Here is a 16,375-nt window from a genome sequence, read left to right as displayed (position 1 = left end):
ACATGTGCTTCCGGCGTCAATACAGTCTGTAGCTTGGCGACATGGACCTACGGTTTAGGCACTATGTTGGTAGAAATATTTATCTAGTGATGAATCCTCAGAAAAATAGGGAAAGCAGTTAATCTGAGAATAAATTATTCCATAAGTTTTGTCACTTGTAAGTTGCAATACCACATCAGCTAATTCGAAAGTTGCTGTAGGAATGGATGGTTGCTGCCAAGCCTTAAGATCAGCCACTCTACCAATTAGATAATGACCAAAAATGTTATACTGATGAACCATTACTAATAATGCTCTCTCTCACTTGCCTCATTATTGAAACATTTTGGTTACCAGTGAATTCCTGCCATTCAGTTATCCAAGCAGTGTCTGCCGAATTTGTTCTTCTGTTAGTTTTTTATAACTTATACACTTTTTGTCATATTTTCATTCCTTCAACTGTCTGTACAGCACTCCTTTGACTAGTGTATGTGATGTTACCTCTTGTCATATAAAATTGTATGTCATCTGTGGTTGAGGAGACAAAGTAGATATAATTTCACCATGCCACTAGAAAAAGAAATCTGATTCTTTGATATCACCATTCTGACAGGAAGTTTTCTTGCCAGATCTCACTTAAATACAACCTGGCTGACTTAGAGTATTTTAAATGGAATGTCATTAGAGCAGAGGGAGCAGTTTTACCATTTGTGGAATGTAAATACAGTGCAGGAAGGAAAAAAAAATTGGAAGTTACTGAATTTATGGAACATTGATACCAGATGAGAAGGGTTTGAAACTTCTCTTCTGTGTAACAGTTAAGGGCAACTGCATAAAAATATCTCCCAGCTTTCTGTATAATTGCAAGTGTGATGCAAGAGTAATTTGATAAGACACTGTCAGAACTGATGAGGTGTGACGCTGATATGAGTGAAGAATTTTATTACCTTGTAGGATAGGTTACATTAAACTATTAAATTCTTTTCTTTGTAAGTGGTATATGTCCACTTCCACATAACCTTGGGTAAAGCAGTTTGAAGTACCTCTGGAGATGTGAATTCTAGGAAGGCCAAGATGAGGACAAGTATAATGTGCCTAGCAGTGGTGATTTATGTCATATTTGGTGCCAGGTGCATTGAACATCCAATGGCAACTTTTCTACATTTTTGGGATGTGGCTGAGGTGAAAATAAAATGAAGATAATCTCTCTCTGATGCTAAACTGTATGCTTTCATTGGGAAAGGATGATGTTTAAAATGTGTGAAGGGCTTACACTGATCAGTATGCTTTTGTATAAAATAACATGATATGCTACACACTCAGTACTTAGCCTTCAGGGCACAGTGGTGGAGTAACCACACTGTTGTGAACTAATTTATTGGCAGATTAAACCTATACTGTAATGTTTAGTGCTGCAATAATTTTAGTTAAAATATCACTAAATGTCAATAGTCACACCTAAAATTTCTTGGAATTTAATCCATGCCATTAACAGGATTATGATACTAATATTTTAATATTGTTATTACAGGTTGTTCTTTTTCTTGTTCGCACCCTGAAGAAATCACTCTTCTACAGCATACTTGCAACTCGTCCAGCAGCCGTTTCCCAATATGTGCAATACCTTACAACTCGTATGGAGGTCCAGGAACTTACTGATTTACTAACGTAAGTGTTACAAGTGTAATTTAGCACTGATTCTGCTCAACAGATTTGCTTGTTATACGCCTTTTGCAATAGAGTGTAAATTTCCATTTTGACCTTGAGATAGGTATACATACTCTACATGGCAGTTATTTACTTCTAATATTGTGGGTGTGAATTGCACAGGTCATCCTAAATTCTCTCTTGTTGTTAGCCACAAACACCACTAGGAAAGCCGGCCACAGTGGCCGTGTGGTTCTAGGCGCTGCAGTCCGTAACCGCGGGACTGCTACAGTCACAGGTTCGAATCCTGCCTCGGGCATGGATGTGTGTGATGTCCTTAGGTTAGTTAGGTTTAAGTAGTTCTAAGTTCTAGGGGACTGTTGACCTAAGATATTAAGTCCCATAGTGCTCAGAGCCATACCACTAGGAAAAAAACAAAAATGTATTGGCATGTAATAAGAATTTTTAGATCCCTGAAGGGCCAGGGAACGTATTGAATTCTGGATGTTATGAAATATAAGGGACAGTTGAGTGAATACGAGACAGATGGGAAAAAATAACTAAACTGTTCATTTTTTCAAAAGTAATGATCATAACTTTAATACATTTATTCCACTGTGAGCAAGATGGTCAATGCCTCCATCGAAAAAAGTTTGTGGTTTCCTGCAGAACCATAATTGTGCCCAGGTGTGAACTCTTCATCCAGAGTGAATCTATGGCTACAAACGTCTTTCTTCAGAGCTGAAAAAATATGGAAATCGCATGCTCTAGTACAGGACTGTATGGAGGTTGTGTAAGGGCTTCCCGGCAAAACTTCTGCGGCGAAGTCAAAACAACCTTGGCATCCTGTGGGCCCAAACCAAAGTTCACTCCACATCATATTCAAACTTCTGCTGTGATAAACAGAATCCACTGTAGTATTATCTTAACCAAACCAGTAGCACATTTGCATGCATTACACAGATCACATCACAACTTACTCAGACCGACCCTGGGCCGACTTGTATGCTGGATTCTGGTGTGGTTCTATCTAAGGCTGCTCGTGGTGTCTAGCACTATCTGATAGAGACACCACTGTGGTCAACAGTAATATTGTGCCAGCTACTCGGTTTCTGCAGCAACATTAGATAGTGCCACTATGTGGACCACACAAAGTCATATTGAGACAATTGCTATCATATTGAGATAATCACTGTCATCGACAGGATGTTAAGTGAACTTCCCACCATAAACATGCTGAATTTACAGTTATTACCAAATGTACGAGGTGTGTCCAGAAAGCATTGCAATTTTTTAACCAACAAATTAACTGTAGGTATTGTCACAAACATTTAATATTCTTTGAAGTAGTTTCCTTGGTCATCTATACACTTTTTCCAGCAGCTCTGTCATGCATTGTACGCGTCCTGGAAGGTTTCAATGGGGATCCCACCAAGGGCCCTTGTCATGGCATCATGGACAACTTCAGTCGACCCAAAATTGATGCCTTCAGGGCGGTCTCGATCCTCAGGAAAAGAAATATCTGAGTCAGCCTTGGATTTTGCTGTCTACCTGCAAAAATTTTAAAAATATTTTTGGGAAATATTTCAGTCAGAATCACACACTATTTATCATCCAATATCTTTGTGTACATCATTTAAAATGTAATGTATTCTTCTTTCTTTCTTTCAGAATGCTGGGGCAAAACAGAGAAGCAGCAGTAAGTGCAGATAAGTGTGTGATTAACTATCTATCAAATTTTTTCTCATTAGTTATGTACTACTAAATCATTAAAGATTACTTGTAATAAAATACAGTTTTGGGTTAAAGTAGCGTAAGATGTGTTGTCTTCTTTTTAAAGTTGAGGAATCTACCCGAGATCAGCAAATAGACATGTGTGTTTGTGAGTTTTAACTGAAAAATACCTTATTTGTAGATTTAACTGTATGTAGGTCTGTGCCAGGAAATTCTGAACTGCTTATTAGAATCTTGATTCTCAGCTATGATATCTGTCAGACAGAAAGATACTTGACTTTCAGGTGATACTATTTTAAATTTTTCTCATATATTATGACTAGATAAATAATTTAGAAACATTATTTGGTTACACAATTTAATTTTGGACATAAATTTTCCAATGTACAAAGAGCAAGACAGTAGAACTTTGATTCATAATGTATTGATTGAAAGATTTGTTTCACAGTGCACAGTTCATTAAAATATAACAATGTGCATTGTGATGTATGCTTAAAAGTCAGTGAGCCCAATTAATGACACCAAAACAAAATATTTAGATAATATTTTGATTATTAGACTTATGTATAGTAGCTTATAAGCACTAGATTTTTCTTACATGTCCATTGCAGAAGTTCTTTTAAAGGTATTATGAGGTCGTTCTTAACTTCTTTATCCATCCATTCAGTTGCACAACAGTGCTGATTTGGGGATTCTTCCATCTAAGGCTGTGTATACCACTTCTTCACAGTAGCCTGCATCATCATTTGAAATGTGGTCATGGTAGCCGATCTACAGAATTCACCTCAAGCATCATTGGTGAAAAACATTGGGCTTGTGTGCTGATTTTACTGACATTTTCCAGGTCTCTTATGTGTTATAGCCATAGATAGTATGTTAGAGGAATGCAGCTGAAGCTTTGTGGATATACTTATAGTGCCTTAATTGCCATATGGAGTGCATTCATTGGAAGACTGCGAAAGCTTTTCCAATTCTGCTGGTGTTGGCTGCATCTACGTCCCTGATGTTACAGATAACACTGCCAAGACATTGAAATTGCTCAGCTTCTTGTAGTATCTTCTGTTGCACTATAATCTGAATAGATACATTTCTACTTTCTGTGCACATTGTTTTTGTTTTATCACCGTTTATTTTAAGCCGTACAGAGCTGGCCATTCCATCCAGCTTGGAAGTCATTGGTTGTAAACGTTTTGATGTTTCTGCCAGAAAACACTGTCATCAGCAAAGTTCAGTTCAGTAAAGTAAGCCTAGACTGCTCATTCAGGCATATGCCCATGTTGGAGTTCTCCATAGATTTTCTCATAATGAAATGTATGATTAATATGAAAAGGAATGGTGACAAAATGCATCCTTGTCTGACAAGTGTCAGAATACTAAAGGAATGTTCCCATATTCTGTTGTTATCAACTCAAATTTAGATAGAGGTTTCTCAAAGCATCAAAAGATGGTCAGGAATCCCATATAGGCCTACAATATTCTTTGTGTATACCTTCAAATGTTTCTTTAATCAACAAAGTTTCTGTGCATTGTTCTATTATATTATGCAGAACAAATATTTGTTAGGAGAAGGACCTTCCACTTCTAAAGCCAGCCTGTTCTTCTTGTAGCCAAGAATCTGCTGCTTTTTGGAGGAGCTTATGGGTGCTCAATGCTGAGGATATCAGCATGCTGTTGCTTTTCACATCCTTTGTAGAAGAACTTTGTCTGGCACCAAGAGAAGTTGATACCTTTCCAGGTTGTAGATTCAGCTATACTTCCTTTTTTTCGTAGTTTAACAATGATGCCTCACCTCCAGTCGTCGGGAACTTGCCTTGTTTGCCAACATTGTATTGCACAGTTTAGTTAGGTGGTGAAATTAATCTGGATCTTCATATTTCAGAATTTCAGAATTTCAGCTGAGATTTCATTCAAACCAGCTGTTTTATTATTTTTGAGTGTTGTGGTTGTCATGTACAACTATACTTCTGTGTTATCACCTCATTTTTCATTAGCTATTGCTATTTTTGGCTCATTTTTTAAGTTTTAAGCATTAAGTGGGTTTGGTTGGTTTAAAGTCTCTTTGAAGTACTCAACCCATCAGGCAGCTTGTTCGTCTTTTGTGTTCAGAAGTTTGCCCCCTTTTTTTTTTTTTTTTTTTTTTTTTTAAAAAAAAGGTTTGTTTGAGAAAGATGGGTTCCAGTAAGTTATCAACCAATAAAGTGTAATATCCTGGCTTCATTTTGTGCCTCTCTGCCTTTCCATTCAAACCATTTGTTTTTGTTGGCTCTATGACTGCTTTTGACTCAGAAGTCTAATTTACCATGTTTTCGTCTAACTATTTGAAGTTCTTTCACATTTGCTTTTGGTAAGTATTCAACAAATTTGTCACACATCCTGCAAAAATCTTTGTATAGTTACTTTTTTGTGTAAAATGTACCACAGTATTTCTTCTAGTGTCCATACAACTTTGCACACCAATCATCCAGTTCCATATTGTGCACTTCCCCAATGTTGTCATCTGTGGTTGGGGTTTTGAGAGACTTCGATTTGATTTGATTTTTATTTGGTCCTGTTAAATTACGTTCTGTAATGCAGGGCACATCAAAGATTACAGTATTACATGGTGAAAAAGAGGGGTAGGAAAACAAGGGAAGTATATATGGTAAATTTTCCTTATGGGTATTAGTTATCATTATCTACACTACAGTTGTTTGAATTGAGATTCTGACTTACTTATTGGCACATATATCACTCCAAACAATACACTTGTCAGGGCACACGATTTCATTTTCGGTGTTTCCATCACTGCATCTACATACATAGGGTACAATATTACAATCTAATTTATAATATGATTCATCTCTTACATAATATATAGCTCCAGAAATTCGTTTAAATTGTGAAAAGTATGGTTTACAAGGAATTGTTTCAGTTTCCTTTTGAATACATGAGGGTGTCTTTTTTTTATGTTCAGTGGGAGTTTATTGTAAACCTGTATTCCTCACTGGATAAATCCTCATCGTTCTGTGTTGAGGGATTGAGTCTTTGTGAAGGTTTCATATGATTGCGAATGTCACAGGTAGTTTGGAATAGTTTTTTGTTCTTGATGACAAATATCATGTATGAGTAAACATACTGCCTTGTGAGTGTCAGTATTCCAAGGGTCTTGAATAGATGCCTACAGGATGTCTGATTTGTTACTCCACAGATCAACCTTACAGCTTGTTTTTGTATTTGAAAAGCTTTTTCTGCTTTTGCAACATTTCCCCAGAGTATTATGCCATGACAGACCAGAGAGTGGAAATATGCAATATTGTTATTTCTATGAGAACATAAGAGCAACATAAGTCTTAGTGGTGAGCATGCTGACCTTAATTTCTTGAGCAGGTGATCAATATTTTCATTAATTAATTATCAATTTGTATGCCTAGAAATTTTGTATGTGGAGGTTCATCATTGTTCTGCCCATCAATATCTGTTTCAAGAGCTTGTAACTAATTATTTCCTGTCTGAAACTGCAATTGATTTATTTTTGAAAGGTTTAATGATAGACTATTTGTTCCAAACAATTTGTATACTTTGTGTATTATTGTTTCAGTTGTATTCTGCATCAGGGATTTCACCCACTTGATCCAGATAGTTGTATCATCAGCAAACGTTACTGTATTTGCCTCGTTATTTACTAATGCTGGTAGTGTAGAAATGTACACTAAGAGGATCACTGGTCGTAGGATCAAGCCATGGTGAACACAGTACTTAGCAGTTTTCCACTGTGATTTTGTTGTTTCGCCAGTGCCTGTTAGGGCAACTCTTTGTTTCCTCATAAGTAGGTAAAATTCCAGTCAAACTAATGGCTTGCCTTTGCCATAGTATAGGAGATTTTGTATTAGTGCATTATGTTATATACATCCAAAACCTTTACTGAAGTCACAGAAAATTCCCTCAGGATATCTTCTACAATTCAGTTCATCTAAAATTTCTTTTGCTGGACTGAATATTGTTGTCTACGCCAATAGCACTGTATAAAAGCCAAACTGGGAGGTTGTCAGTGAGCTGTTGTGTGTAAGGTGTACATATAGCCTGTTGTAAACTACCCTCTCAATTATTTTTTAAAGGACTTGCAGCAGAGATATAGTCCAAAAGATGTCGCCTGTCTGCCACTGCCTTTGTGTATTGGCATCGCCATAGCATGTTTTAATCCATAATGAGATACTCCTGTTTTCATCTACATCTACATCTACATTTATACTCTGCAAGCCACCCAACGGTGTGTGGCGGAGGGCACAATATGTTGGTGATTAAATAACCACCAAAGAGCTGGCACTTTTTAGGGATTTGATGATTTTTATGATTTTGTTATGTGTTGTGGATTACATGTGCAGTGTCATTATTGCTGTATGTTGAGTAAGACTAAGTAGTTGTATGGCTTCTGAGGCAGGCTGAGTGTTTTGTGGTCCTATATTTTTCAGCTATGGAGAGGAAAAATTTACTGAATTCTTAGGCTACCCTTTCTGGATTCTTCTGGTGTGTCCCATCTTTCGTGAATTGCGCTATGCCTGATTGTTTTAATTTTTTGTCCTAGTTTGTTCCAGATTTTTATGGTTTTCCTTATGGTTTTAATTTTACTGTTTTATCTGTAAATTTTTTGTGCAGAGTACTTGGTTTTTGCCTTACTGATTACACAGTCTGATTACATAATCTCTTACAGTGTATTTTCACTGATTTGTTTGAACTATCACTCTGTTGTAGATGAGGTTCCCTTTTTCAGGTTCTTGACATTCTAATCTCTGCTGTTATCCTGTCTTTTGGCCTACTTACTTTTGACTTAATTTTTATTTGTCTTTGGGTGAAGTTGACTTAAAAGTGTTTGAGGTTTCTAAACATATTGGTGAGTTCATTGTTTATTATTCTAACAGAGCTTATGTGGGTTTGTTCCTTAACTGTTTTCGTGTTCGTGAGTTTTAGCATTGCCATCTGACCATCGTGATATGATAGGAAATTTATTAGGTTGGTACTTAAGGTTGAAGCATTTTTTCAGATGCAACAAACACACTTAACAGAGACATTAAGTCATCACTAATATATCCTCCATTACTATTTACAACAGTTTGAGAAAGTGACTGAAGAAAATAACACTGCATACCAAAAGACACTACAGGCAAACTGCACAAGAAGCTTGTTGGAGGATTATCTAGAGAAAAGGAGGATCGGAAAGGTGACACATCGCCAAAAGGAAAGGGAATGGACTAAGGCTGAAATAGAATGTATGGAATTGTCCAAGAACAAGAATGAAACAAGGAAGTTCTTTATAAATTAAACAATGCTAGAAGACAATTTGCTCCAATAACCAGCTTGCGTAGAGATGAAGAAGGAAACATAATAAGTGAGAGTAAACAGACTCTGGAAAGATGGTGAAGATACTTTAATGACCTGCTGAATCGAAGATACTTTAATAACCTGCTGAATCGAGAGATAGAACAGGATCTCTCTAATGATTGCGAGCAAGGATTGGATGGTGAACAGCCACTGGATGGCATAGTAGTTGGAGGACATTAAAAACGCTTTAAGGAAACTCAAGAATAACAAGGCCCACGGCACTGATAGCATTCCTGCAGAATTGCTAAAATGTGGAGGAGCAACATTAGAGCAATCTCTGTTTGAGCTTATCACTCTCATATGGGAACAGGAAAGGATACCAGATGAATGGAATGAAGGAATATTATGTCTCATACACAAAAAGGGCGACTGAATGGCGTGTAGAAACCACTATGGAATCACCCTGTTCAACCTGGAGTACAAGGTGTTATCCAATATTATTTTTGATCGGCTACTCCCACAGATGGTAAAGAAATTGGAATATACCAAAGCGGATTTCGACGCCAAATTTTGGAGAAAACTGTTGAATATAGAATTGGGACACATCACCTCTTTATTGACTTTAAGGTTGCGCATGACAGCATCAATAGAAACCCGTTGTTTCATGCCTCACAGGAGACAGGGTTGCATGAAAAGCTCCTGAGAGTGGTTAAAGTGATGATGTCTGATGTCAGAAGATGCATTCGAATTCGAGGAAATTACTCAACCCCCCTGGAAATAAAAAATGGGCTATGTGAAGGAGATGCATTAGCATGCTTATTATTTAATGTAGCCCTCAAGAAGGTGATTATGGAAGCAGGCCTACAGACCAGGGGCACCACTTCTACAAGTCAGTGCAGATATTAGCATATGCAGATGATGTAGACATCATAGTACAGACAGTACCAGTACTGAAAAAAGTTTTACAGCCTTAAGTCGAGCAAGTAACAAGAGGGGTCTTATGATAAATGAAGATAAAACTAAATACATGGCCTGTGGAAAAGCATATCAACCCAATATGCTGTCAACTTTCAGTGCAAATGGATACACATTTGAAAGAGTTGATAGCTTCAAGTATCTTGGTTCCACAGTCACTTGCTTTAATGACATCTCAACTGAAATTAAGATTAGGCTGATATCAGCAAATAAGGCATATTTCACCTTAAGTAATTTATTCCGGTCAAGACTCCTCACTCAGTCACCCAACAAAATTTACTATTTATAAAACCTTTGTTAGACCAGTTCTCATTTATGTTACCGAAACGTTGCCGTTGACAGAAATCAATACAAGACTGCTCAACGGATTTGAGAGAAAAGTTTTGAGGAGGATAATTGGCCCTGTGTATGACAGAGTACAATGGAGGAAAAGGTACAATACAGAATTGTACACTACGTATGCCGATGCTCCTGTAACGAAAATCATACGAGCAAGAAGGATAAGGTGGGCAACAGTGGGCCCTCCGGGCCACCAGAATACATCTACCCCCTTGGTGATAAGGGGCAAATATTCATTCGTTGCCCCCAAAGCACCTACTTCAGGAACAAGGCCCCCTCAAATGCAGGGGACATTGGTTCCCTCCACCATGCCGGAGAAGCAACAGCCTCCTCCTGCTCCTCTCATGCGGAAGGGGTCCTTTGGAACCCTCTCTGCCAAGGACTCTACTAATGCCATGGTGGACACTCACCAGCAGCTAAGGGAGCCAAAAGCTGCTGGACAAAGAGCCTCATGGTTTTCTTCTGTGCCTGAAGCTGCTTTGGAGAAGTCTCCCCAGCAATCCCCTAAAGAGAAGTGAGAGAGCAAGCAAACAAAGAAGAAATGTGCTAAGAAATGGGACCCTCTGTTGGCCCCAACACCAACACCCCCTACCAGTTCTGCATCTGAGGATAAGGTGGAGATCTTAGCGTCCCCTGAGGACCTGGATCTCACTGATGAATCATCCACTATAGGAATGGATACAAATACTCAATCGGTGGCAGCAGGTGACCCTGAGGCATAACCTGCCTCCTTGCATGCTTCATGCCTTCCCAGCCTCATGTAAACATCATCCTCCAGTGGAATTGCTGCAGTTTTTTTTCCATCACCTGGCTGAGCTACAGCAACTCTTAAGCTTTACATCTGCTTTCTGCATTGCCTACTAGGGAACCTGGTTCCCGGTAATGTGGACCCCTGCCTCCATGGCTATAGGGGATATTACAAGAACCTTAGCGACTATAATAGAGTGTCAGGTGGAGTTTGTGTCTATGTCCTGAACTCAGTATGCAGTGAACCTGTGCCCATTCAAATCCCTCTTGAAGCTGCAGCTGTCATGATAAGAACGACGCAGGAAATAACTCTCTGCAACATATATCTTCCTCCAGATGGTGCAGTACCCCTGAACACATTGGCTGTGCTGATTGACCAACTCCCTAAATCTTTCCTACTTTTGGGAGATTTTAATGCTCATAACCCCTTGTGGGGTGGCACCATGCTTTCTGGCTGAGGCAGAGATGTCAAAACTTGACTGTCTCAGTTCGACCTTTGCCTCTTAAATACTGGGGCCACCACACATCTCAGTGTGGCTCACGGCACTTACTTGGCCATTAATTTATCCCTCTGCAGCCCAAGACTTCTCCCACCTATCCACTGGAGAACATATGACGACCTGTGTGTTAGTGACGACTTCCCCATCTTCCTGTCACTCTCCCGGCATTGTGTTCATAGACGCCTACCCAGATGGGCATTCAACAAGGCAGACTGGGAAGCCTTTACCTCTGCTGTCACTACAACAATCATTTCTGCAGCGAAAAACGCGATCCCTCGTTCTTTTGGGTACCCCCAGCGAAAGTCATTACCTTGGTGGTCGCTGGAAGTCACTGAGGCAATTAAAGAGCATCGGCGAGCTCTACAGCAGCATAAGTGGCACCCTTCCCTAGAGCATCTAATAGCCTTTAAATGGCTCCATGCCTGCGTTCACCACCTCATAAAAAGACGGAAACAGGAGTGTTGAGAGAGGTACGTCTCGACCATTGGGTGCCATATGTCACCTTCCCCAGTTAGGATGAAGATCTGATGGCAGGAGAGCTTCTGTGAAGTTTGGAAAGTAGGAGATGAGGTACTGGCGGAAATAAAGCTGTGAGAACGGGGCATGAGTCGTGCTTGGATACCTCAGATGGTAGAGCACTTGCCCGCAAAAGGCAAAGGTCCCGAGTTCGAGTCTCATTCTGGCACACAGTTTTAATCTGCCAGGAAGTTTCATATCAGTGCACACTTGGCTGCAAAGTGAAAATCTCATTCTGAAGATCAGACGTGTTTTTGAGTACCAGATCCCAACAGGTGACCCTGGCATTACCATCAATGGCGTGTTATCTACCGACACAAACAAGATCGCTGCGTACGTTACTGAGCACTATGCTCGAGCCTGTGCATCAGAGTAGTACGCCCCGGCCTTGCGCACTTTCAAACGGCGGATGGAAGGGAAAGTCCTCTCGTTCACTGCATGCCACAGTGAACCCTATAATGCCCAATTTACAGAGTGGGAGCTCCTCAGTGCCCTTGCACATTGCCCCAATACAGCTCATGGGCCAGAGTGGATCCACAGTCAGATGATTAAACATCTCTTGCCTGACTGCAAGCGACATCTACTCGTCATCTTCAACCGGATCTGGTGCGATGGCATCTTTCCATCGCAATGGTGGGAGAACTCCATCATACCAGTGCTCAAACCTGCTAAAAACCTGCTTGATGTGGATAGCTATCGGCCCATCAGCCTCACCAACATTCTTTGTAAGCTGCTAGTGTATGGTGTGTTGGCGGCTGGGTTGGGTCCTTGATTCATATAACCTACTGGCTCCATGCCAGGGCGGTTTCCGCCATGGTTGCTCTACCACTGATAATCTTGTGTCCCTTGAGTCTGCCATCCAAACAGCCTTTTCCTGGCACCAACACCTTGTTGCTATTTTTTTTTTTTACTGACAGCTTACGACACGACCTGGCAACATCCTATCCTTGCCACATTGTATGAGTGGTGTCTCTGGGGCCTGCTCCTGATTTTTATCCAAAATTTCATGTCTGTCGCTCCATACTTTCCATGTCCAGATTGGTGCCTCCCATAGTTCCCCCCATATCCAGGAGAATGGAGCCCCACAGGGCTCTGTATTGAGTGTATCTCTAGTTGTAGTGGCCATTAACGGCCTAGGAGCAGCTGTAGGGCCACCTGTCTCACCTTCTCTGTATGCAGATGACTTCTGCATTTCATACTGCTGCTCCAGTACTGGTGCTTCTGAGTGGCACCTACAGGGAGCCATCCCCAAGGCGCAGTCATGGGCTCTAGCCCACGGCTTCCAGTTTTCAGCCGCAAAGTCATACTGTTCATCCGGAACTAGAACTTTACCTTAATGATGATCCACTCACTGTAGTGGAGACATATCGATTCTTAGGACTGGTTTTTTTCTACGCCCAATTGACTTGGCTTCCTCACCTCCATCAGCTTAAGCGGAAATACTGGCAGCACCTCAATGCCCTCTGCTGCCTGAGCAACATTAACTGGGGTGCAGATGACTCCACACTGCTGTGGCTCTACAGAACCCTTGTTCAATCCTGCCTTGACCATGGGAGTCTGGTTTATGGTTCAATGGCACCCGCAGCGTTGCGTGTACTCGACCCAGTGCACCACTGTGGTGTTTGACTCGCTACAGGAGCTTTTAGGACGAGTCCAGTGACCAGCATCCTGGTGGAGGCTGGTGTCCCTCCATTGAAGGTTAATTGTGGACAACTGCTTGCCATTACATCGCACATGTTCATAGTTCTCCTGCGCATCCGAATTACCATCTCCTTTCCCACCCACGGCATTTCATCTCCCTCATCGGCGGCCCAGCTCAGGGCTTACAGTTGCCATTCACGTCAGATCCCTTCTATCTGAACTGGAGTCCTTGCCTTTACCACCTATAAATGAGGTCCATTCACGTACACCTCCATGATGTACACCTAGACCGTGGCTTTGCCTGAGCCTTTCACATGGCCCAAAGTACTCAGTTAACCCCCTGGCTCTGCTGTCACTTCTTCCTGATTCTTGACATGTACCGAGGACGTGAAGTTGTTTACATCGATGGCTCAGTGGCTGATGTTCACACTGGCTTCGTATATGTCCATGAAGACATATTGAACTGCATTCCTTGCTTGATGGCTGCAGTGTTTTCACTGCAGAGCTAGTGGTTATATCTCGAGCTATTGAGCACATCCGTTCATGCCCTGGGGAGTCGTTTCTTCTGTGTACTGACTCTTTGAGCAGCCTGCAAGCTATCGACCAGTGCTACCCTTGTCTTCCTTTAATAGCAACCATCCAGGAGTCCATCTATGCCCTGGAACGGTCCAGTCATTCAGTGGTGTTTGTCTGGACCCCAGGTCACATCGGAATCCCAGGCAACAAACTTTCTGACAGGCTGGCCAAATGGGCTCCACGGAAACTGCTTCTGGAGATCGGCATTTCTGAAACTGACCTGCATTCAGTATTACGCCATAAGGTCTTCGGCTTGGGGAGACAGAATGGCATAAAGTCAGTATGCATAACAAATTTTGTGCTACTAAGGAGACTACGAATGTGTGGAAGGCCTCTATTTGAGCCTCTCGCAGGGACTCTGTGGTTCTCTGTCGACTCCACATTGGCCATGCTAGGGTGACACACGGCTACCTCCTGCACCGTGAAGACCCGCCTCAGTATCAGTGTGGCGCCCGGTTGACAGTAGCTCATATTCTGGTGCACTGCCCCACTTTGACTGCCCTGCGACAAAATCTTTGGTTGCCGAACTTGTTGCTGCTAATTTTATGTGACAACGCCTCATCGGCTGATTTAGTTTTACGTTTTATTTGTGAGAGTGGGTTTTATCATTTGATCGAAGTTTTAGCACCTGTCCTTTGTTCCTCTGTGTCCTCCACCTTAGCGCTTTCAGGGTGGAGGTTTTAATGTGTTGCAGAGTGGCCGGCTTCTGCTTGTTATTCTCATGGCCAGCCAGCCATGGTAATCTGCTTTGTTATTTTAATCTCTTCTACCTGTTTCATGGATTTCTGGCATTTTCTTGTCCCCTTTTTTTCCATTTAATTGTTTGTTGCCCTTCCGTCATTATTGTGTTTTTCCTTTCTTTCTGTTTTGTGTTGTAAGTCTCTTTCTTTGTTCTCATTCTTGTGACATTGTTTTATTCGGAACAAGGGACCAATGACCTAGCAGTTTTGTCCCTTCATCCCTCTTTTAAACCAACCAACCACTGTAGCATCTCCGTTGCATGGCAATATCGATGAGGTCATCCAGACCACCACTACTACCATAGTTGTCACAGCTGAATCAGAAATCTCTTGTTCCTCAGTTTGCCCCCGGTGGAAGACAGTGTCTTGGTGGTTCACCAGAAATTGCTGTGGCCATTAGAGACTGTAGGCAGGCTCTCCAACATCACAAGCAGCTCCCATCCCTGGAGTACCTCATTGCCTTCAAACGGCTCCATGCCTGGGTCCATCAAATCATCAAACAACAGAAGCAGGAATGTTGGGAGCAATACATCTCCATCATTGGAACACAAACCTCTCCTTCCCAGGTGTGGACCAAGCTCAGACACCTTTACAGATATCAGAGCCCTATAGGTTTATCTGGAATTTTCACAAATGGAGCTGTATATACTGACCCAGATGTAATGGCAGAGCATCTTGCTGACAATTATGCTCGTACCTCTGCATCCTAGAATTACCACCCCACCTTTCATGTCTTAAAACAGTTGGTGGAACGACAACTATCTTTTGCTCCATGCCACCCTGAGTCATTTAATGCTCCATTCAGTAAGTGAGAATTTCTCAGTGCTCATGCCAGTTGTCCTGACACATCCCCTGGGCCAGACCACATCCATCACCAAATGATTAAACATCTGTCAGCGGATTACCAGTGCTACCTCCTTGCATTCTTTTACCGCATCTAGAGTGATGGAGATTTCCCATCACATTGGCGAGAAAGTATCATTGTGCCACTGCTAAAACCTGATAAGAACCTGCTAGATGTCGATAGCTATTGTCCTACCAGTCTCACCAATGTTCTGCGCAAGCTGCTCGAACGTATGATGAGCTGGTGGTTGTGTTGGCTCCTTGAGTCTCAGGGTCTTCTGGCCAGTGTTTGCCAAGCTTGCTCCACCACTGACAATTTGGTGTACCTGGAGTCTGCCATCCGAATGGCCTTTTCCTGCTGTCAATACTTTATTGCCGTCTTTTTTGACCTGACAAAAGCCTACGATACCACTTGGCAACACTACATCCTTGCTACTCTGCACAAGTGGAGCCTCTGCGTCCCGCTCCCAATTTTGATATGGACTTTTTGTTGCTCCACACTTTCAGAGTTCGAGTTTGCCCCATATCATAGAGAACGGGGTCCCGCAGGGCTCTGTACTGAGTGTCCCACTCTTTTTAGTGGCCATTAATGCTCTCGAAGCAGCAGTGGGGTCCTCTTATCCTCTTTCTTATATGCTGATAATTTTGTATTTCTTTCTGCTCCTCTTTATTGGAGGGGCTGAACGTCGAATGCAGGGAGCTGTGTAAAAGGTGGAGTCATGTTCTCCCACCCACGGCTTTCAGTTTTCAGCAGCCAAGACTTGCATCATGCACTTCTGTCATCATCGTACTGTCCACCTGCATCCAGAACTTTACCTCAATGGCCAACTGCTTAATGTAGTG

The 16,375-nt window shown here is 41.5% G+C and overlaps 1 protein-coding gene across 1 annotated transcript in view; it reads left to right on the top strand.

The window, feature by feature from the left end:
• The window catches only part of LOC126184760 (spermatogenesis-defective protein 39 homolog), a 115,079-nt gene that overhangs the window by 40,331 nt on the left and 58,373 nt on the right, over positions 1 to 16,375 (top strand). Inside the window, exons 6-7 of the mRNA XM_049927306.1 lie at positions 1,511 to 1,647; positions 3,298 to 3,325. Of these exons, the coding sequence (XP_049783263.1) occupies positions 1,511 to 1,647; positions 3,298 to 3,325 (165 nt within the window). The remainder of the gene's footprint in view (positions 1 to 1,510; positions 1,648 to 3,297; positions 3,326 to 16,375) is intronic.

This window comes from Schistocerca cancellata, chromosome 4, assembly GCF_023864275.1.
Source record: "Schistocerca cancellata isolate TAMUIC-IGC-003103 chromosome 4, iqSchCanc2.1, whole genome shotgun sequence".
Lineage (NCBI taxonomy): Eukaryota > Metazoa > Arthropoda > Insecta > Orthoptera > Acrididae > Schistocerca > Schistocerca cancellata.
This window is presented reverse-complemented; position numbering and strand designations above follow the sequence as displayed.